This window comes from Thunnus thynnus, chromosome 19 (genome assembly GCF_963924715.1).
Source record: "Thunnus thynnus chromosome 19, fThuThy2.1, whole genome shotgun sequence".
In the NCBI taxonomy this organism is placed as follows: Eukaryota; Metazoa; Chordata; class Actinopteri; order Scombriformes; family Scombridae; genus Thunnus; species Thunnus thynnus.
In genome coordinates, this window is record NC_089535.1 from 27,389,059 (window position 1) to 27,412,323 (window position 23,265).

General features: G+C 38.9%; 2 protein-coding genes across 2 annotated transcripts; one reads left to right on the plus strand and one right to left on the minus strand.

Annotated features, from left to right (window-relative positions):
* Positions 1-10: 10 nt before the first annotated feature.
* Positions 11-3,813, minus strand: LOC137170727 (sperm-associated antigen 16 protein). The gene is made up of 3 exons (XM_067574283.1): positions 2,693-3,813; positions 1,342-1,446; positions 11-1,116 (listed from the first exon to the last, which is right to left on the minus strand). The coding sequence occupies exons 1-3, from the start codon at positions 3,647-3,649 to the stop codon at positions 469-471; spliced, it is 1,710 nt and encodes a 569-aa protein (XP_067430384.1). The 5' UTR covers positions 3,650-3,813; the 3' UTR covers positions 11-468.
* A 1,313-nt stretch (positions 3,814-5,126) lies between these two features.
* On the plus strand, positions 5,127-21,378 carry wdr91 (WD repeat domain 91). Its single transcript, XM_067574980.1, has 18 exons — positions 5,127-5,393; positions 6,873-7,002; positions 7,144-7,323; positions 7,428-7,634; positions 7,837-7,920; positions 8,377-8,486; positions 12,598-12,769; positions 13,782-13,979; positions 14,807-15,000; positions 15,103-15,157; positions 15,279-15,374; positions 16,099-16,193; positions 17,228-17,381; positions 18,022-18,130; positions 19,825-19,937; positions 20,152-20,259; positions 20,697-20,786; positions 21,038-21,378. Exons 2-18 carry the CDS (start codon positions 6,880-6,882, stop codon positions 21,200-21,202), a joined length of 2,253 nt encoding a protein of 750 aa, XP_067431081.1. The 5' UTR covers positions 5,127-5,393; positions 6,873-6,879; the 3' UTR covers positions 21,203-21,378.
* Positions 21,379-23,265: the final 1,887 nt, after the last annotated feature.

The window sequence follows — 23,265 nt, forward strand, 5'->3', positions numbered from 1 at the left end:
GACAATCATGATCATGAGAAAATTCTTTATAGGCTTGTTATAGTGAGATTAGAGCTGGGTTTTGATCAAAATCTGTATCACCAAGTATCAAAAACTGTCAAGAACTAAAAGCTTTGAATGATGATTCATAGCTTCATAGTCTCGTTCACTTAATCTTTCTTGAATTAAATCATAATTTTGCCCACTTTTGTCTGTATTTTATTTAAAGCTTTTGCACAGCTGTTTGTGTTGAGACATTTGACATTTGGGAACTTTGGCTTCTTTTGTTGAAAAGATTTTTGTCAAAAAACTTATTGCTCAAGTTAAGGTATCAAAGAAAATATTGCTTTTGGTAATGGTACTGAAACTGTCTCTTTTATGATCACAAGAAAACCAAATTCTGCTGAAAACAATTTGATTGTCATCTAAAATATCATTAGCTGTATTCACTCAGTTTCTCATTTCTTTGTTCACATTATGTCATTTATATCACGACCAGACATTAATCAGCCCGTCACTCCCTGCTGATATCACAATCTCCCCCTTGTGGTCAAATGTCACGCTCTGTACGCCATCTCTGTGACCCGACAGGCTGCTCACTGCATGGGAATCCACCTCCACCAGCCTGACCAGACTGTCATTACTGGCGACCGCCAGCATCTTCCCTGATGGGCTGAACGCCACCTGGTTGGCGCCCAGCGGCCCAGCATCTACAGTGGCCACTGCTAATGCAGGCCTCCTGATGTCCCACAGGTTTACGAGGCCGTGGGAGTCACAGGAGGCCACGACTTCGCCTGTTAGGTCAAAGGTGGCGTGGTTGCAGGGGTGCTGGTGTCCATGAAAGGTGGCAGTGCAGACTCCCAGCCTGGCGTCCCACAGGGCGAGGGTTTTGTCAGCCGAGCAGGTGAGGAGGAGGTTGGAGAAGGGCAGGAAGCAGATGCTGTTGACGGAGGCGGTGTGGCGACGCAGTGTGAGGCGGCAGCGCTGGCTGTTCAGGTCCCACAACTTGGCGGTTCTGTCAGCGGAGCAGGAGGCCAGGAAGTGACCACAGGAATGGAAGGAGCAGCCCCAGGTGGGCTGGCTGTGACCGGACAGCGTCAACACACAGCAGCCACGAGAGAAATCCCAGAGCCGCACCTGCAGGAAGAACAATGCAGCCATCATCAAAACACCAATTACATGAATATATTTTGGAAGACCAGTGTTCATCCCTCCAGTAGAGTCCAGAGTTGGAGAATCTAAAGCTTTGAAGCTGTTCTGAAGGCTCGTGATGGAACAACATCTCACTCAGACACTCTATGATGGTATTTACTTGTCAATCTTGTATCTGTGGAGGTGAAGCGGTGATGAAGATGAACTCACTGTAGTGTCTCCACTGGTCGTTGCCAGTTTTCCTCCTTCAGGGTGAAAACTGCAGCCAGACAGCCAATCAGAGTGATCCTCACCTGTCAGCACCATCTGACCAACCTGGCAACACAGCACATGACATCATAACAGTACATCAGCCAATCAGAGTGAGCCACATTTTGTCTCATTTTTTACTACCTCATTTCAAATTTTTACTATCTCATCTTATTTTTAAGTGATCTTCTTTTAAGTCATTTGGTCTCATCCTGCCTCATCTTAGTAACAGTTTCTGGTCTTTTTTATTTTATATGATAAGAAATAATTTATAATCTCATCTATTTGTTTTACTGGACACTCCCCTTGTCATTGATATCTCATCTTGAAGTATCTCATCTGATCTCATTTGTCTCAAATCTTAAAGTATCTCAGTTGATTTGATCTCATCATGTTTCATTCAATTTCATGTTATCTCTTCTTGTCTGAATAGTATCTCAATTAATTTGACAGCATCTTATTCAACTGGACATTTCAGTTCATCTCATATCTCTTCTTATAGTATCTTGATTCATAACCAACACTATCCCATCTGTCATTAATTTGTCATATCTCAACTACGTCAATAGCATCCCATCTAATGTCACTTCAGTGCTTAATATTTTGTCATATCATATCTTAAACATATGTCTCCTCCCATCAATTTATATTGTTTACTTTTTTTTATGCATTTGTCTCATCCCAGCTTAGCATTTAATAATATTTGATCTAACGCTGTATCCTTTGATATTATTTCATGGTATATCTCATCCTATAGTATCTTGTTTCATCTCATATCTTAGCTTGTCTGTCCCATGTCATAACATATCCTCTTAACTCACAAGGTCTCGTCTCTCATAACTAGCTCACCTCATCTCACCGAATTGTAGCTTATTTTGTCTCAACTCATCTTGTAACTTACAGAATCATTTCATTTCATATTGTCTGTTCCCACACTTAGTGTGTCTTTTTTAATCTTATCATTTGTAGGCTATTGTATCTCACCTCATCTCTGTTCACAAATAAATTACCACGTATCTGTCTCATCACATCTTATCTCTCACCTCATGTCATCTCATCTTGTTTAATCAATTTTGTCCCTTTTTTCTCATTTTCAACTTGTCTCATGACTCGTTTTTTTCTCATTATATTTCATTTCATTCTACGATCCACACAATCTCATGTTCTTTTAACTAATAATAAAAGTATCTGATCTAATGTAATCCTTTGTGTCATTTCATCCCATCTCACATCTCTTTTCATCCGATCTCGTATGTTATCTCATCTGGTCTCATCTCTCTCATAGATACATGCAGGTGTGTGTTTCAGTTACCTTCTCTCCGCTGGCCGGCAGCGCCCACAGCCTCCAGCTGCGGTCGTCACTGGCAGAGGCGAGGATCAGTTTTCGCGGGTGCAGGTCGATGCAGCTGATAGGAAGCTTGTGAGCTTTGATGGAGCAGGACAGGCTGAAGGAACTGGGGCTTCTGCATTTTTGAGATGTAACCTGTGCCAGGTGAAGGTTGACCGGCCTGCTGCAGACAGAGAACTCTGAATCTTTTGGATGTCTGCTGGTGCTTGCTGACGATTTATCAGCGCTCTTTTTGATGCTTCTCTCTGTCTTGTTTCTGGGTTTTTCTTGACTCAGTCTTGCGTCTGTGGTGTTTTGAACTCGATCCTTTTCCAGACTGAGGAGCATCTTCTGCCTCAGAGCTGCTTGGTATTTGTCGTCCAGCTTCCTCAGCGCCGGTTCGTAGGACTCCAGATGTTTCTTCAGCTGTTTGAAGTCTTCAATCAGCCTGTTTTTGTCCTCAGCAGCTCGCCGGTACTGCTGCCGGTGAAAATCCCTCTCCCTCTGCATCCTCACCAGGCTCTCCCCTGCAGCCAGCACCTCCTGCCTGAGCAGGTCGGTCTCCTTGCGGACCGTCTCCAGCTCACTCTGGAGCAGCTGCCTGTGTGTGAGAGCATCAGGGATGAAGAAGACCCCAGCTGGAGACGTCCTCAGGGTTTCTGTCAGCAGTTTCTGCGCGGAGCCGTACCACTCGGCCTCAAAACTGTCCAGAGTCTGGCTCAAGCCGGCTCTCCGGAGGAAGTTCCTCAGGAAGTCATCCACCGCCTCCGGGATGTTGAGGATGATGTGTTGTTTGGGTGGTCCATGTTTTGTTCTGGGAGCAGCGGAGGAGGCAGCCTCCCTCATCGCCTCCTCAAAGTCCTCCTCCTCAGCACTCCTCTTCTCCTCTGAGAAGCTCTCCTTGTTCTCCTCCACTGCTCCTTCTTTTCTCCTGGCTGACATTTTCTCAGCTTCTTGTTTAACTGTTGCTACGGTAAGTGTACACAGAGCAGCTCGGTGTTGTTTACCATGTTACCATAGCAACCATGTGACGCCCGTGTTGACCCTTGTTTAATATTTTCTGATCCGAGATCTTTTATAGATTATCTCTGTATGTAGATATAACGTACTGTTAGTGTGTTTTCTATTGTGTTCTAATAATTATTATACAAATTTGTTTTTTGTCATGTTTTAATATTTATGTTTTTGCTATGCGGTCAGTTTACTATCATGTTTTTTTCTCATGGAATTTAGGCTACTTTCCGCTTTATGTTTTTCTTTCTTCTTTGGTCTTCTTCTTTTTCAGTCTGCTGTTAATTAATTTGTAATTTAACTAGTCTTAGATGCATGTTTATGATAAACATCGGCACTTTACTCTTATTTACCTTTTGTCTTTTTCTAACGTTTTGGCTTCCTATGTGTGTTTCATTCACTAATTGACGTCATTTTTGTGGTTCTCTGATTGGACAATTTACCCTAACAGCTATTATGTATTTGGAACTATTGTGATGAAGGACTTGTAGACCAAAACATTCTAAATGAGTAAATATATATATGGCATACTTATTTATTTACAACAGCTGGTATACTATATACCAACAATAAGCAAGACATTTATTGGAGTTGTGCTGCCCCCTGACGCACCTGTCACACATCCTGGTGCAAAGACATGTTTTTAGTTATTATGAGAATTAGAATTAGGAATTGCCTCCGTGTTGACATTTATATAGCCTAACTTGGGGGGAAAATAGTTCTAATCTACATGTGTGTTACTGTAATATGTGAAACCAAAAGTTGTTCTTTTTGACTTTGAGAACAAGTTTAGCAGCAGGTAACCATAAATGTCCAGAATTCATGGCTATATATTCACAACGCCAAAACAAACGAGTTTGTGTATTTTCTGAGATAGTATGTGGAGGGGCAACATTTATGAATGAGTGTATAGGACTCCTCTTTAACTTTGTTAGTAGTAACAAAATTGTTTTCAAAGCTTTTTCAGCAGCAAATCAGCCACAGAGACGACTTTTCTTTCCATTTTAACTTCATATATTGTTCAGTCTCGTGCACCGCCCATCAGAGGGCTTCTCTTTGTCACAACTTTAATACATCCAAGATTGAAATATTTTTACACTTTCCAGTTATCATAACAAAAATGTTAAACAATTAAAATCTTATATGTGGAAGTACCTAAAGATAAGAAGGAAACAAGAACAGTCAAGGAGTTCAAATAAATAAATAAAATAACGGAAGATTAAAGTATTTTCAAACATGCAATTATAACACTAAATTGTGAAGGTACTCTTTGTTTTTGTAATTTGCGAAAAAAAAACATCATTACATTAGCAATGGAAGTGAACTGGAGATCTTTACTTCAAGATGTAGTACGATATGTTTACCATCAGAGGGCGCTCTGTGTCAACCCCCTAGCTGCTACGTCACATGAAATTGTCACATGACTGTCAGGAGGAAAAGAAAACAGGAAGAGAGTTTTCGCTTGGTTGTTGTGAACATTTTATGATTTAAGTCTCAGAATGTGACAGAGGAACAGCTTTGGACACCAGGCGATATTTGGACCTAAAGTACGCTCATTCTGTGTCCGGTTTGTGAAGGTTTTGTCTGTCGGCGGTACGTGCTGTTCACTCGCACGAAGAAACCAAACTCCACTGAAAATCCTGTCAATTGAAGACAATCTTTATTATCCACAAAGGTACGGAAATATTGAGCGATGACCTAAAACATTTCCTGAATCTATACGATTCATGTGACAACTCGGCATAGAAATAATACAAATGATTTAAATCGGACAAAATATTAGTCTATGTAAAAATGTCGCGGATGTTAGCTACTATCTTCAGCTTCTGTGATACTTCAAATTTAAAACCAATAACTCAAATGTTCTTCATTTAGCGCGACGTTACTGTTGTTTGATGCTTGATTTCGCCAGTTTCCTTACCAATGACTGTGTCCATTTTAATGTGATTTATCTTTTAGTTTGTGTTGAGAGTTCACTTTGTCTGCAACGGAAGGAATCAAAACTACCGATTAGTCAACAGAAACCGTTAGATTGGACAGACGACGCTTTAGGCTTGTTATAAAGTCAAAAGAGTCTCAGTCACAGTTTTATGCTGTATATAATGTTGAGCTAATGTTGCCCTGTAAGCAAGACACGAGAAACTGTACTGAATTTGTACTTTAGGGTCAACCTAAAGTGTGTTTGGATACTAAACAGGATGAAAATCACCAAACTTCAGCCAAAAATGTCAACATCTTACCAGCATGTTGATAATAGACCAGATTTGCAGATGAAGCTAATTAAGATCATTAGTCTAATAAGTGAGACTAACTGGCATGTTATTATGATATTACTACCAATATATCGATAAAGTGTTGATATTTAGGTGTTCTATTAGTGGCTGTTGTTCATGGTTTCAGTGACATTTTGACTAATGATCAGTGAGTATATGATGAATGAACATCTACATCACCTTGGTTTGTTCTGTAATAGTGGTGATAATGATTTAGATTTATTTCCATTTATTATAAAATGTGTGTATATATATATATATATATATATATATATATATATATGTATGTAAGGTATTTCACAAAAGAAAGAGTCCTTAGCTTTCTTTAAATCCAGCCATGAGCATGTCCTTGTTTGCAGTGAAGAGGATCCATTTCTTCAAAAGTGAATTCAAAAGTCAGTTATCCATCACAAATGTTTCCCTTCCAATGCCTTTAGGTATGAAAGGTTCTGTTTTATTCCAGTTTTGGGCCTTTTACAGGCAACAATACAAAATTTACAGAGCTACAGACCAAGATACAATATCTTACTGTCCTATTGGATCTCTCTTAAAGGTTAAACATATGTTCTCCCAAAATATTTTCATCTATTCACATGACCAAAACGTGGGAATGATTAATGTTCATGCACCCACACAGTCTCTACACTACAACAAAAATCCATCATATTACCGTCAGTAATTTCTTTCTATAATTAAATCATAAAAACCTTTTTCCTAAAACAAGAGGAAAAAAATCCACCAATACAATTAGAATATTTCAATCTTTTTCCAACAGAAATAAACAAGAAATTTCTCTATATGTTGAAACAACTTCATATTGGTTGTCAATTAATAGGAAACCCGTATTACATAACTGTATAATACATTGTATTATATTGCAGGGTCACCATGGGGTCTGCAGTGGAGAGAACAGATGAGCATGTGAGAGAGTATCTGATATACCGCGGCTTCACCAGCACTCTGAAAAACCTGGACAGTGAGATCAAAGCTGACAAGGAGAAAGGCTTCAGGGTACGACTTGATTGAAATATAGTTGTATACATTTTTGTTTAACCGTTTTATTCCTTAAGCAAGAAAAGGATGTTTTGTAGACAAATCATTTCAAAAAGTGACCATGTTTGGGTTTGTCTCTAAAACTTTGTCCATCTGCAGGTGGATAAGATCATCGATCAGCTGCAGCAGTTCATCCAGAGCTTTGACCTGTTTGGTCTGAAGGAGTACTGGCTTTACCTGGATAGACGTCTGTTCTGCAGACTGGAGGATGTTTACCGATCCACTGTCAACAAACTGAGAACCAGCCTGTACAGATACTACGTCATCAACACCATCCAGGTAACATCCTGTAGGGAAATACATTTTACTGTACGTTTCTGAAACAGAACAGCAGTTAAAAATCTCTCTTGAACCATCATCCCTCCATCCTGTCCTCTTCCCAGAAAGGAAACCTGGAGAAGACTCAGGAGTTTTTCCAGAAGCAGGCGTTGGAGCTGCAGGGTCAGGCTGAGTGGCGTGATTGGTTCATCCTGCCGTTTATCCCAGCACCTGAGCAGAACCCTGCCTTCTCTCCTTATTTCTCCCGCCAGTGGTCCGACACCTTCCTGGTTTCACTGCACAACTTCCTGTCTGTCCTCTTCCAGTGTATGCATATCCTTCAACTGCAGCAGTGAAGATATAAATTCACAGTTTAATGTTGTATGTTGTTTAATGTTTGTAACTGAATTAGATTTAATAGTGAAGACATTGTAATGTTCGTCTGAACTGTTAGAGGTCATTACACTGATCCACTGTGTCTGTGTGTCATTTAAACTGTGAACTTGCTGGTTTCCATTCCTTAACTGGTTTTCACCCCAGCCAGTCTTGCTGAGTTTTGATGCTGAAGTCCAGAAGACGACCAGCCTGTCAGAAGAGAATGAACAGTTCCGTCAGCTGGTGAGTTAAAACCATGAAATAAACTCCCAACGGTGTTTTTTCTAAGAATGTTTTAACACTCAATATTTTTATAGAAGAAATATTTCAAATGCAAGCTTAAAGTCTCATGTAATTCAAGCAGTTGCTTTAAATGGTTCATAAAGTCAAAAAGTCAGTTGATGTTCCATATTTTATTATAAAGTGTTACCTCATTCGATTAAAAAAAAAGTCCTATGATTACATTTTCAAAATAGTCCTATTATTTAGATTAAAAAGTTTGTTTTTTTATGAAAAGGCCGCTATTTCACCCCATAATTTAGTTGAAAAGTCCTCTCAATTGGTTTTTTAAAAAACTCATACCCTGAGGTTTAATGATTTTGTCTCCTGTCCTGTGCTGAAGTTTGGGTTCAGTAGTGCCAGATTATAATTTTTCTTGTCATTGTATCTGACCCGTCTGTCTCATCTTTTCTCGTTCAGCTGTTCGCCCTGCAGACAGAGAGTCGAGACCAGAGGGACGTAGATGACATGGTCCACCACAAGCTGCCGGCGTATGTCCAGAACATGGACCGACTGGGAGACACTGAGTTGTGAGACACTAACATCACTGTCTTTACTGATGACTGATTATTACTAAGATGGCTGCCATTTTGTCAGTTTTTTAAATGTTGTATGTGTTGACTCTTTATGTAAAAGACAGAGAGTCAACAACGTAATGCTTTTAACCAAAGTTATTTATTCTACCAGGAGTCGGTACATTCCTCTGAATACAAACTGTTCAAAACAGAGATACTATATTATCAGGTATAAACTGAGCTCTGGTTTCATTTCAGTTTAAGCACATAAATGAAAAACAAAAACTATATTATGTACTGTAAGTTGCAGATGGCAGCCATCTTAAATCTTCTTCTTAAATGGTCTTTTAAAGAGCAGAATTTCTATCCATCATATTTCAGTGTTTTTTGTACAGGACAGACAAATGAAATATTTCTGATGTCAGCACTTTAGCATGCTAGCTTGTTTGGTTTTACCTCACTGCAGTAACTGCATTTGTTTTACTGGTATTTTATTTTAAAAGTTGTCAGTTTCACTATGAAGTTTAGTGTGTCAACTGTATAGAATAGTTCATATGTCATTTGAATTTGAGAACACAATATGGCTGACGTCTTAGTGAATGACACGTGGTAAAGTTGTTTTGCTAATTTTATGTAATCTGAGTTCTTACAAAAAAATGTGATTCAGTAATGCCTCACTTAATAATGCCCTGACTTAATTCCTCAGAATTGGGAAATGAATTAAATTACTAATGTTTTTGGCGTTGATCGTCTTCCGTATAACAGTAGCATCACGAGCGGAAAACATGATGACGAGAGGAGGGAGGAATGAGAGGTTGTTGTTTTATTTTTGTTTCTTTTTAGACAAGTGAAGTTGTAACAGACTGTCATTCAGAAACCTTATTTATCTTCATCCTAGAGTCACTTTTAAAAGAATTTTAAGGCACTTTAAAGCAGACAAAAAACCTGATGAGTTATTTTGTGTTTATTCATTTAAGATAAATCTTTAAAAAGCTTTTAACCAACACTAACTTATTGTTAATGATATAATATTTATGCTGTTTTTACATTGTGTGCTGTGATGCGGTTGATGTTGCCAAATAAACAATTCACCTGATGAATTGTTGTTTCTTGTCAGTACGATCTATTTTCTTAAAAAAATCACTAAGGGTTTTCATAGGCTGACAAAGGCCGTAATGCCATAAAAGTGATCAATAAAATCTTACAATCAATCCTAAAACAAATTGGTAGTAAGTGTAATAGACGCGAAAAGCAGAGCTCTTCTCTTCCTGGTTTTAGTTAAAAGTCTGGCTGCCACATTTTTTACTAGTTGGATCCTGTAGAGTGATTTGTTGTTTAAACCTGAAACAAAGGTATGTATGACAATTTCAGCATCTTTGAAACTCGAAAGTGGTGGAGATATTTCTTGGATGGTAAAAACAGGACTGGACGGGCTTGGTAATGTCATCTACCAGACACAGATATTATAGTCAAGTGTTACAGTCCTAAAATTTCATGGCTTTCAAACCAAAAGCAGAAGCTATATGAATCATAGCGACGAGCAATTTGCTGATTTATCAGCAGGGTTTTCTGGCCAGGTTGTGTGGCAAAATTTCAATTTAACTTTGACCCCAAGTGCACTGACCTCCACAACAAGTGTTTAATGGGATTCAGGCTTTGATGGGAGGCAGACGTCATGGTGAATACAATTTTACTGAGGACATAAATGATGCGAAAGTTAATTTTGTGCATCTTTAAATTTCCGGCGGTCTGTTACTTTATTCTCTGATCCTAGTAGGACTTCTCAAGCATGGCAGAATGTGTGAGAGTAGGGGAATACCAGCTTAGAATAATGATTTGAGATTGTTTACATTCCAATGTAGTCCATAACATTGTTTTCTGCTGCTCTTCATTCTGCACACTACCTGGCACAAGCTATTCACTCTTGCGTTTTTGGTCTGGAAGCCAGAGCAGCATTCTGTATCCACTATAGACTTTGTTAGGGTGACATGAGAGTAATGCATTGCAGTACTCTAGCCTGCTTCATATGTGATAGACAGAAAATGATCACCAGGATCAATACCTATATAGAGTGGTGTCATCAGCATAGCAATGAAATAAATACTGTGCTAGCAAACAATGCCCTGACTTTTCCTCTAGCGCCACTATGAGGTTGACGTTTGTGGTTTTAACAGGAAAGTCTCAACACCAGCTCTTAGTTCAGATGAATGTTATTTGTAAGTAATAAGAAATAATTGAACACCAGTTTTTCTTTAACGTTATCAGAATAAGAAAGAAGACATCCCAAAAACATAAAGTTTACATTTGTGACTAAACTTGATTGACAGCTTTGTACATTGAATGCATTTGACACTTTGTACTACACTTTGATGCATTAAATTAGGTCTCCATGAGTGTATGGACATATTATAGCCATTTTTGTTTTGTTGTTTAAAAGAAAAAACAGCCACAGTGAGCTGATTAGATGAGGAGTTGATCAAAACTTAGACACATCACCAACTTAAGCAACGACTGTTGCCTGTAGGTTCTGTCGATTGGAAAATTATTTGTGCCATGCTGCATCACAGGCTCTGACAACAGCTCAAATTTCATACCACATATGAAAATTTGGCATACATGGTGCATATAAATACAATTTAAAAACTTGCTACCAAGCAAACACACCCCCAACCCTCACTCAGCACCCAGGGTCTCTGTAAGGTTATAATGATCACTGAAAATAAAACCAAACAGGTAGAAGTTGAGGTCCAAAATGAGTTTTTGCTTGTGCAATTTGCTGGTGGCGCTAAAGGAAAAGTCAGAGGAAGAGACCAAAAACATTAGCATTCATCCTCTGGGGAACATGAATGTCTGTACCAGTGGTATGGTGTGACTTATCCACTAGGTGAGGCTACGGCGCTAGGTAGCTAGCTGCTGGTGACTACCGACAAGGCTAGTGGTTTCTAAAAAATTAAAAAAAGTATCTTTTATTGGCCACCCCAACTGCTTTCACTGTACAATTATCACCACAGTACCACAACGATCCATGTACGTTTTGCTTGCCTTCAGGGGGTAAATGTTATCTAATAAGGAAGCAGCAATTTGGTGGAAAATCGCCACACAAAGACTGTAGGCAGTGCTTTTTCATTAGTCATGGCATGTTTCTGTAATTATGTATGATTTATGTGAGTGTAAAAACTGAAATTTATACACATATACCACAACAATAAGTAGTATGTATATCACAATTGGATTTGTAGGAGGGGTGGTGCCCCAGCGCCCTTAATTAACCACACGCCCCTGGTCTGTACCAAAATTTGTGCCAATCCATTAAGTAGATGTAAAGATATTTTGCTCTATACATGACAATTTTGACAATTTGTTTTAGATAACCCTTCTCTGCTATTGAAACTGCTCCACAAAAGACCCATGAGACACGAGGCGATGGTATCTCGAACTATTGTACCTGTAACTTATTGTCCTGTTAGCGACAAAGCTACCTAACTTGTCAATTGACAGTTGGCAACCCAGCTGAGTGGGAGAGCTATTTTGATTGACTGGCGCGTGTTCCTGGTAGGCTAGCATGTTGGTGCTTAGTTCACCAGCTACAGTAGTTTGACAACTAGCTGTGAGCTGTGAGCAGTCACTATGTGACCAGGCTTCTAGCTCCTTCTCTTTCGCAAGGATTCACAAATTAAATTTTCTTTGCCACTTTCTGGCATCAGAACAGTGAGAAAGATAACATCAATAATGAAACATATGTACAACAGCTGTCCTGGAGCCTAAAGCTAGGCAATGGTAAAACATGGACAAACGATAACACAAATTGAACCTTATATTTCTTGACATCTGTTCTACTGCTGACTGCTTGCTGCTGTTGAATTGTGTCATTCATGAATGTCTTGTTTTATAGTGGAGTTATTTTTACCATGTTGACTCGTAGCTTTCTGTTTTTGGGGTCAAACTGACCGCAACTCCAAAATGAGGAGAAGTGTTAAGGAGTAGAACTGGGACAGAGTTTTGCTCTGTTCTTACCAGACAATATCTGCATGCTCTTTAATCTTGACTCCATTACAGCTTGGATTAGTCTTGTACTCATTCAATAGTCTTGCTGTTAAAGGTCCTCACTTTCCCTCTGTGATTTTAGGGACTTGGTGTCAAGCCAGCGTGCCATCAGCACCTCCGCCACTCCTTCCAGAAACTTCTTCTCTACATTCCTACCACAAGGCCGGCGCACTCCAGGGAAAACGCCTCAGGTCACCACTGGGTCTTCACCAAGCCAGGCAGTAGTGGGCAGAAAGGACCCACCAATCAGTCAGGTGAGAGTGGGGCAGGGGTTTATAATTTGAAGTTAAAAAGGTCAGCAAGATTGAAAACAGGAAACTGAATTTTCTTAAAGTAGGCCACAGGAGCTGCCAAATTACTAAATTTGCAAACCTGTTTGACTCCCCAGTTGGTTGGATGTTTGGAAAAGCAATTTTCAGGTGTTTTCACCAGTCAGCTGAGTGTTGAAGTCAGAGCCAAGGCATTTTCAGCTGCTATTGCTTAGTTGCTGCTCCAAGAAAATTCGGACTGTGTTGAAGTGAATAGGAAACCTCTCAACTTCTCTCTACAAATACAAAGTCAAGAAAGTTTTTACTCAAGTATAGCTTTCAGGAGATCATTTACCTCCTTCTGATGCAAGATTGAGTGGAGATTTTGAAAATTACCATGCTGAATTCCAATCCCCTAAATCTGGGTAAAGCCTGCTGGAAAGCGAGTTCTGAACTGACCATCTCCTACTGGCTGGTCTTTGGTGCCAGGTGATTAACCTGAACAAATTTTCATTTAGTTTTCACCTCATTTTTCAGTCTTACATTGAGTTCATGCCAGCCATTGTCTCTTGGGATGTAGGAGGATTTTGTCCTAACCAAACAGTGGTGATGGATGTACCCTTCCAGTAGTCTTTGTTGTTACTGTGTTAGTGGTAGTTTGGACCAGTTACGAGTTAAGTTGGTGTATCGATTTAAGAGTTTTTATTTCTATAAGTCAACTTACAACAACCTGGCTGAGTCCATCTCATCCACAATGGCCACCATTTTTGTAGCCTTTTTTTCCATTGCTATTTTTCTGTCTCTGGCAATTAAAGATGACATCCCCTTTCTTAATCCCACCTGCAAAGATCTGAATGGTCATTTTTTCCTCTCCTGGGGAAACAGCCATCAATGAGCACACTAGACCTATTTGAATTGCTGAGAAAAAACAGAGATACAGGTTAAGATTCAGCAGTCTGGAACCAAGTGATTGGCTTCTGATCATCATCTTTATCTAACATTAATCTCTGTTTTCTAGACCACAAAGTCAAAAGAGGCAGTCCAAGCTAAGGAGGTGAAGCCAGTTTCCAGCCAGGCATCAACCAGTGAACCTTCAATTTCCCAATCCCAACAGTCAACAAACCAGCAAACAAACCAGCAGACACATCCCAGACACAAGAGAATCCAGGATCATGAAAAAGAGAGGAAGGAGCTTTTCTCCAAACCACCATCACAGGTACCTGAGGGGTGGTTCTGGGTGATGTCTGGCATTATTAGAGCTGTGGTCATATACATGTGGTGCATTTTTACAAAATCTGTGTTTGCCTGTTCAGTCAGTTTTATTGAAGGAATAATTCAAGTAGTATGTAAGTATAGCCAGGAGGTGATTAGCTTAGCTTAGGATAAAGCCTGGAAATAAGGGGAAACAGCTAGCCTAGCTCTCTCCAAAGCTCAAAAATACACTTGCCAACACTTCTCAAGTTTACCAATTAGCATGTTGTATCTCGTTTCTTTAGCCTGTTCACAAACAAATGTAGAGTTGTGGTTTTACAGGGAATTGTGTACTGGAACTATTGTTGGTGAACAATAGCTGGGTACAGTGACTTCCATTCATGGAGTCCTTGCAGCATATACATTCCCTTGTATTAACTGTTTTAACTTATCGTTCAGTTGTGAACAAGCTAGCTAACTTGCTAATTGGTAGTAGCTAAGTGGTAGCAAGCTTGCTAGCTTGGCAATCAGTTTTGGCTGGCTAATCCCAGCATATTACCTGCTAGCTAGCGTGCTTCCAGTTAGCTCGCCAGACCCAGTGGTTCGCCATGTAACCTGCAAGTAGTCACTTCAACACCAAGCTTCCAGCAATACATATCTCACGAGGAACTAAAAACAAATTTTATTGTCTGACTTGGTAATTTGGGTCTGACTCAGTCACTTTACTGCCTAGAGCAGCTATTCTATTCAAATGAACTGAATGATGTTTGGAGATTGGCTGTTGTTATTGCTACTGGGACTGGACGCTGATTCCATTTACACTGATTGCGTCCTTTCATGTGTTGTCTTCAGACATCAGAGAAGAAGGGGGAGGCAGGGGAGATGGAGCCTCCTGTTGAGACCTCTGGCGAAGCCCCTGACTCCTCCTTAAATAGCAGGAGCAGTAGAGGAGGAGCAGAGGGAGGAGGTCTGTCAGTGGAGCAGCCTTTCATCAAACTCAGCCAGGAGGAGTATGGAGAACACCATTCCTCCATCATGCACTGCAGGTTTGTATTCAACCATCTGAGGAAGTGGACTTCACTTAGCTTTTGATGTCACTTCAAAGATAAAAACAAAACCTTAAGCATTAATCATTCTCCCTCCTGCAGGGTTGACTGCTCTGGTCGCCGGGTTGCCAGTTTGGATGTAGACGGAGTTATTAAGGTCATCTCCACTATTTATCTTTTAGGGTTATATGAACATAGAAAATAAAAACATGCATATTGTAATTACCATTTATAATTAATCGAACCACATAATAAAGCCTTCCTCCTCTCCTCCTTAGGTGTGGTCATTCAACCCCATCATGCAGACAAAAGCCACCATCATGTCAAAGTCTTCTCTGCTGTCTCTGGAGTGGGCCACCAAACCTGACAGACTGGTATGACAGGCTGCACATGAACTTAGTAAAGAATACTTTTAAACTGATAAAGGACACAGAATTTCTCATTTACAAGATACACTCATAACACTTCTGAGCTCTGGGAATAACTTGAATACTAAAGGGAACATAGTGATCCTATGAGATATTCAATTATCAAAGTGAAACTATTTGTTTGATTTATCCATATATCCATAATTTATTTATTTATTGTCTTTAAACAATATTCACATACCATACCTATCCAAATATAGACAATACACTGAACTTTAAATATGGATAACCAAGACAAAAATGGCAACTGGATGAGCAACAAAAGGTTAAATAAAATTAAATATATACAGTATATATGAATACCATGTAACACAAAAAATTGAAACATGGCATAGGTTATAAACACTAAAGGTTAACAGTAGTTCCATAGATGTTGATTCTAATAAAAGTTTGGATATTTGACATAGCTGCAACTACCTTGTGTGTGACTTGCATTAACAAGTGTTCTATTACATCATGGGGATAAACATTTTTTACACAGTCATGTGGGGACTTGCTTCCCATTCTGGGACAAAAGGCAGGAGGAAAATTTAGGGTTAATACTGGGTTTTGGTTTAGGGTTAGGTGCACCACTACCACTATGTAGTGGTTGGTAAAGATGATTAAAATAAGTCTCCAGGACAAAAACAAATTGCTGTGTGTGATTGTGTGTTTGTTTATGTGTGGTCAGCTGTTACTAGGCAGCGGCGTTGGCACAGTGCGGCTTTACGATACAGATGCCAAGAAGAATCTTTATGAGATGAATATCGACGAAACTCACCCACGGTAAACCTGTCTGTCTGATGTACTGATTTAAGTAACTGTACTGTATGTAGAACTGTAAAATTATTTATCTTGGAGGTCCTCAGCTGGTAATACAAGTAGCCTAATAAGAACATTTCAACATTTTGGGAATTATTCTTAAGAGTATGAAACGAGAAGATCTGTATCAATGTCAGTGGCAATGGTTATATGAATAGCCTAGCTTAGTGTAAAAACTGAAAAAAAGGGGGAAAGCTAGCCCAGCTCTGTCAAAAATACACCTACCAACACCTCTAAGTCTCACTAATTAAGACTTTTATTTAATAATTTATTTAATCTGCAAACAAACAGATCTTACAAATGTAACAAGAGCCTACAGCCATGCCAGTGGCTCTGTGAGGTTGTACTTAGGCACAGGGATTTTTTTTTTTGTGCTAAATGCCAACTTATGCTAACATCCTTATAATGCTGATCTTAAGCAGGTATAATGTTTACCTTGTTAACTATTTTAATTTAGTATGTTAGCATGCTAACAGCACCTTCATTTTGAAGGTATTTGGTCATAAACTAATGTTTGGACAAGTTTTAGAGAAGATAAGGGATCATCAAAGTTATTACGATTCATCCTGTGGGGAGCATGAATGTCGGTAAGTTTCATGGCAATTTTTCAGTAGTTATCAAGACAATTCGAGACACTAAAAACCACAAATGTCTGCCTACTGTTGGCACTAGAGGAAAACTCATGGGGTCACCATTAGGATTCATCCTCTGGGCACTATGAATATCTGTACCAAAGTTCATGGCAGTCCTTCTTATGGATGTCAAGACAATTCAATCAACACCAAAAGCTGCTAGCATGGCTAAAAACGACAGTTTGTGGTTTTAGGTTTAGTTACAATCTGGAACTATTTCTTGATGAAAAAGACTAGATAGAAATAATCCGTAGACTTTGTAAAAACTGCACACTTGAGTTGGACATTTTGTCATGTAACAATGAAGAATATTTGTTGTTGAAGTATAAATTCTGATAATAAAAAAAAACATCCTCTGTTTCTCAGTATCTTGTCTTTAGCCTGTAGTCCCAGCGGTTCGTCATTCGTCTGTTCGGCTGCAGCTCTGAGTCAATCTGGAAGTTCTGAATCTTCTCCTCGACTTCCTATACCAGTGTCTGGACAGCTGCTACTCTGGGACACCAAAACTGTCAAACAACAGGTAATTAACCAGTTAGTTCAGTAATAGTTATTTAGCTAACAAGCAGTACCAACAGTTGTGAGCTCCAATCACATTTTGCTGACATTGTTTTGGTGACAAACCTGATGTCCTCACAGGTCACTGGATGCAGAGCAAAATGTTTATACTGAAGTTCAACCTGCCAAAAATACAGTATATTTTAAACAGTAAACCTTACTGAAAATTAATTGGCACCAAAGTATTATTAGAACAGAAGGTGAAATATTATAAAAGTTGAGATAAGAAAAATAAGACTCAAATATGCAAAACTATAGCCTAGCGGCCTACTTATGAACTGAACAGTGTTGAACTACATTAAACCTGCATCAAGGAGCAGTGAGCTGACACCCCTGTCATAGCAAACATCATGTTAGTTAAGATCAAGATGCTTACCACTTAATATGTGAACATATAGCACGTTAGTGTTAAGCTCTATGTACAGCTGAGCCATACTAATGTTAAACATGTAACCTTTCGCATGCTGACATGATAAGCATTACATGCTAACACTAATTTTAACGTGTAATGTAATCATAACCTGTTAATGCTTGTAATGTTAGTGTTAGCATGTATAGCATTAGCTTTAATGTATGTATTTCTTGTCGTTCTGTCCGTCTCTCAGCTCCAGTTCTCGTTAGAACCTGAACCAGTAGCCATTAACTGCACGGCCTTCAATCACAACGGAAACCTGCTGGTGACTGGAGCCGCTGACGGAGTTATCAGACTGTTTGGTCAGTGTTTATCAGGGTCAGGGTTTATCAGGGATGCAATTAATGATGTTTTTTAATCATCTGTTAACTATTTGCATTTCATCTCTTACAATGTAGAACAGTGGTAGGCAAATAGTGGGCCATGGGCCAAATCTGGCCCTCCAACAAGAACATTTGGCCCTGTAACAAAAGCTGAAGTTTTCCTCTTATAGATGACAGCAAATTTTTCATGACTCACCATAAATCTACAGTAGATAACAATGTAAACACAAGGCTTATGTATATCCCAATGAATATTACTTTGTAACATCTTATAAATTTACCAGATTAATAACAGGTAAATAACAATCTGAGCAGAACAGATTTGTGTCAGTAACAGCACTTTGAAGTGATGAAGCACTGTCTATTGTATGTGGATAAGTTATTACTTATTTCTATTCTCATAGTGTAACACAGAGGATATGTTCATGTTTATGAGTAATTTTTTGCCAGATGAATATTAACGTAAGCTGCTGTCGCAATAACTGCAATATTGCAATACAGCGCCATAGACAAGCGCCACAACCGCGCTATGCTCACATTTTTTCTATTTTCATAAGACTAGGCCCTTCTTGTTTTACACTTTAATGCGTGTCTATTGAATGTTCGGTGGCTTCCCCACTCCAGTCCGGAGGCTCCAGAGGATCCCACTCACTGTGCACAGCATCTCGAGTGCTGAGTTCTCGCTCATGGGGTTCCACGGAGCCTCACCTGAGCCTCCTGCAGCTAGCATCAAGGCTAACAAGCTAAGCTAGTGCCTTGTCTCGGTTATATGTTCAGACTCTCCTGGGTCACTGTCCGGCCGAGTATGCTGCCTTAAAACCAGCGAGGTAAAGTAGTTTTCCACCAATCATACAATCTAAAGGCGCGTCCAGCCAGACTCCATTCATAAATCCCAGATTTAAAGGGACTTGGCTGTAGGCCAACGTAGTTTCCTGCTATAACACGATTTAAACTGTTTTCTGTGTTCATCAGGTACTGCTGCTCAATTCGGCTGACACAAAATCAGACTAACATACCTTGATTTTCACAAAAAAAAAGAAAAAGAAAAAAAACCAAAACAGGCTAATACCACATATGACCGTATGCCGCGCTGTTGAGCCACCCTAAATCATCGCAGGAGAAATTCCTTCACCGTTACAGACCTAGCTGTCACTCTATTAGCCCTCACTTACTGATGGGAAATATGGCAAACGCCCTCAGATACAACCAACAACAAACTTTTTTTATAAACCAATTTTATTCTTGAATGAAGTAAAAGAAAAAAAAGAAACAAAACATATTAGGATGTGTTTTCACGGCACCTGTATAACAGTGCCCCACCCCCACGCCCCCAGTGAGCAAAAACTGGCCCATTGTTGAACCGAATTGCTGACCCCTGCTGTAGAATCTCTAAAATAACAACAGATGCCCTTCAAAGCCACTAGAACTCAAAGTGATGTCTTTCAAAATATACAGTCCAATATCCCAAAGAGATTTATTATTCTCAGCAAAGATGATTAAATCAATTCTGGGCATTTAAATACTTACTGAACCAGCTCAGTACATTTTACAGTACAGTACACTGATGTGAAGTCATGAACTTTCACTAAACATAGTTCAACTTGTCTAAATGATTTTGGAGCACTTTCTGTAACATATTAAATATTAATGAACACTGTCTGTCTCTGCTGCAGATATGCAGCGCTATGAGAGTGCTATGAGCTGGAGAGCTCATGATGGAGAAGTTTACAGTGTGGAGTTCAGCTATGATGAAAACACCGTCTTCAGCATTGGAGAAGATGGCAAGGTGTGTGTGTGTGTGATTATTTTGTGGAAAACACATTGTGACAAAATGTCTACAGATCCTAAAATGTCTTTTCAATCTTGACTTTTAAAATATCTTTAAATGTCGCAGGGTATGTTACATGTTTGGAAAGAAGCTGCCACAGCACTTTTGAATTAAGTGAATAAACGTGTGTGTGTGTGTGTGTGTGTGTGTGTGTGTGTGTGTGTGTGTGCAGTTCATCCAGTGGAACATCCACCGGTGTGGGGTGAAGCAGTCGGAGCAGATTTTAACTCAGGACGCCACCGGCCCCTTCGTTTTGTCAGGATACAGCGGGTACAAACAGGTATGCAGTGTTACCATGGAAACAGCTGGTTTACCTCACAGACCGCTTCAACATTAGTTTATTTCACAAAAAACAAACAAACGTCACTTAGAGAAGCAGGAATGACATCACAGTTTCACCATAATTATAATTCACAGTCAGGGGGTTAAAGGTCAAAGGTCACAGCACCCTGACACACACTATCATCCTGATGACAGAGAGTCAGATGAAGAACCAAACCTGACTTAATAGGAAATAAATCAGTAAATTAAGTCATAAATAAAATAAATGAAGAAAGACAAAAAAATACACAAATTGCGTGTTTGTGTACAAACTGATGGTCTGATATAAATCCTGCTGATGGAAAATTAGAAGTGAAATGAGTAGAAGAATGAAATAGATGACAAAAAATGAATGTAACGACACACTGAGGTCTAAGTTTGTGAATGAATGTTCAGGTTCAGGTTCCTCGAGGTCGACTCTTCGCCTTCGACTCTGAAGGACAACACGTCCTGACCTGTTCCAGCTCTGGAGGACTCATATACAGAGTAAATACACCTTCATCTTCACCTTCATCATCTAAACTCATTGAAATGCCCTTTAAAATTTGTATTCAAGTTGTGTATATATATAGATATATATATATATTACTTCACGTATTGATTTTTTTTTGTTTATCATTATTTTTTATTATTCTGTTTAGCTCTCACTGAATCAATATAAATATTTTAATCTAAATGATGTTTTATACTTTGATTTGCTAACATGTCCCCCTCCTTCTCCCCTCCCCCTCTTCCAGCTGACCAATGGGGAGCCGGCTCTAGAGAGTGTGCTGTCGCTGGGCGGGCACAAAGCACCAGTGGTGACAGTTGATTGGTGCTCAGCAGTGGACTGCGGGACCTGTCTGACCGCCTCCATGGATGGGAAGATCAAACTGAGCACGCTCCTGGCACAGAAGTCCTGATTGAGGACCTGACAGAGGACACCTGAGTTAAGTTTAAAATAAACAGACTCAGTTAGTGATGGAGATTATTAGAATGTAATTAATATGTCAACAGTTTGACAATGTGATACAAATAGTGAAAATCAGCCAATCTGTTGTAAATTCATATAAACATTAAAATCCCACTGAAAGTTCAATCTGATAGCAGATGTCTTTCTTAAAGCTGCATTCATGGATTGTTTTAGGACTTTAGGGGACAAAAACACTCCAGACAGATTTACAGCCCTGATTCTGTCAAAGAGCCTTAAAAAGGTTTTGTGGCTAACAGCTCAGCCTGCTTCCACATCCAGCAAACACAGAGCAACATTATCCTCTCATTGGATTCATGTTTGTGTCCAACTGATAAACACAACATTCACTCCTTTTAGCTCACAACTCCTTAGAAAAAATATCTGCCTCTTTAGCTGCTAAACGCTCCAATTTATTCACTAGCTAGCTGCTAACGTTGTCTGCTGTCCAAAACAAGACTGATGAGAACGCTGAGACTGAACAATAAATGTGCTGTAAAACCAAACACATCAGCTAAAACACTTCCAGTGTTGTATGTTCAGTTAACGTTTATTTTTCTTTTTTTTTTTAAAGTATTTTATATATATATAAAATATGCCACTGGTCCTGTAAACATGGTAATGAGACACATCCTACAGTGATAAATATAAAAGTGACACTACGAGTTATCAGTCTATAGCAATAAAAGAGATTGTCCACCAGAATTATATACAGTTACTGACACAGCTTGTAGCAACATTTAGATCATAATGTAGAGAGATAACATTTCATTTCATTTTCTATTTCCAAGGGATGTTATCAACAGGTGCAGACTAAAATGCCTCTTGACACAAATGGATAGACCTACAACCAATCAGATGAGCTGTGATGATGTAGCATCCATATGTCTGTGAATGAGTATTGCCAATTTTGCTAAAAGAATTTGAAAATATAACGTGTTATTAGATTAGATTATTTTTTTGTTATCTTGTTAAAATAACAAAATAAAATATATAGGCAGCGAAACAAAACAAAATAACAGCAAACTTTCAGTAAGCAACACAAATAATAACCTTTCAATGTCTGAAAAGGGCGTAGGATGAAGTAAAGAACTTTGCTAGCCCTCCCCCCTTTTTTTATACTTTATTGAACAAATTAAAGCCAAAAAATATATAAAACAACACAAGAGAATAAATATAACTTGCAATATACAAGTATGTAATATACAATAACAACATACAAAAACAAGTCAAAAAGACGCACTATACCAAATCATACTATTCCAGTCCACCTCTTTATTCATTCATTCTATATCTGTTCAATATGTTATTTTTAAAGATTGGTTTAAATTTACTTAATGTTCTACATGTTTTCATTTCTTCACTACAGTTGTTCCATAGATTAACTCCCTTTGTTGTGATACAATGAAGTTTTGCATTTGTCCTCACTTATTGTTTTTTTGAACATACATATTCCTCTGAAATCATATTTATTTTCCCCCATTTGAAACAGCCTTTGGATGTTGTTTGGTAACTGCCGATTTTTTATGCTGTACATGATTTGAATAGTTTTGAAGTCAACCAGGCCCTTAAATTTTGGTGCATTAATTTGATGAAGAGTGGGTTTGTTGGTTCTCTGTAAGTGGTTTTATTTACAATTCTTATGGCTCTTTTTTGGGGGATGAAGATTGGATCTGTGTTTGTTTTGTACGTGTTCCCCCACACTTCCACACACTAGATAATGTATGGGAGTGAGAAGGAACAGTACAAGGTGTATAGTGATGGTTGATTTAGGAGATCTTTGACTTTTTATAATCTTTCAATTTGTACATCATTTATCATGAGTTTCTTGTATGAGTTAGTTGAACGATTCCCAAATATTATAAATTTTGTTTTGCTTACATTTAGTGTTAGTGAATCAAACCAACTCTTCAGTTTCCTCAATTCACTTCCTACTGTATCCAAAAGTTGTTCCAAGTTATTCACACAGCAGAATACATTTGTGTCGTCCGCAAATAAAATTGTTTTTAGTGTTCT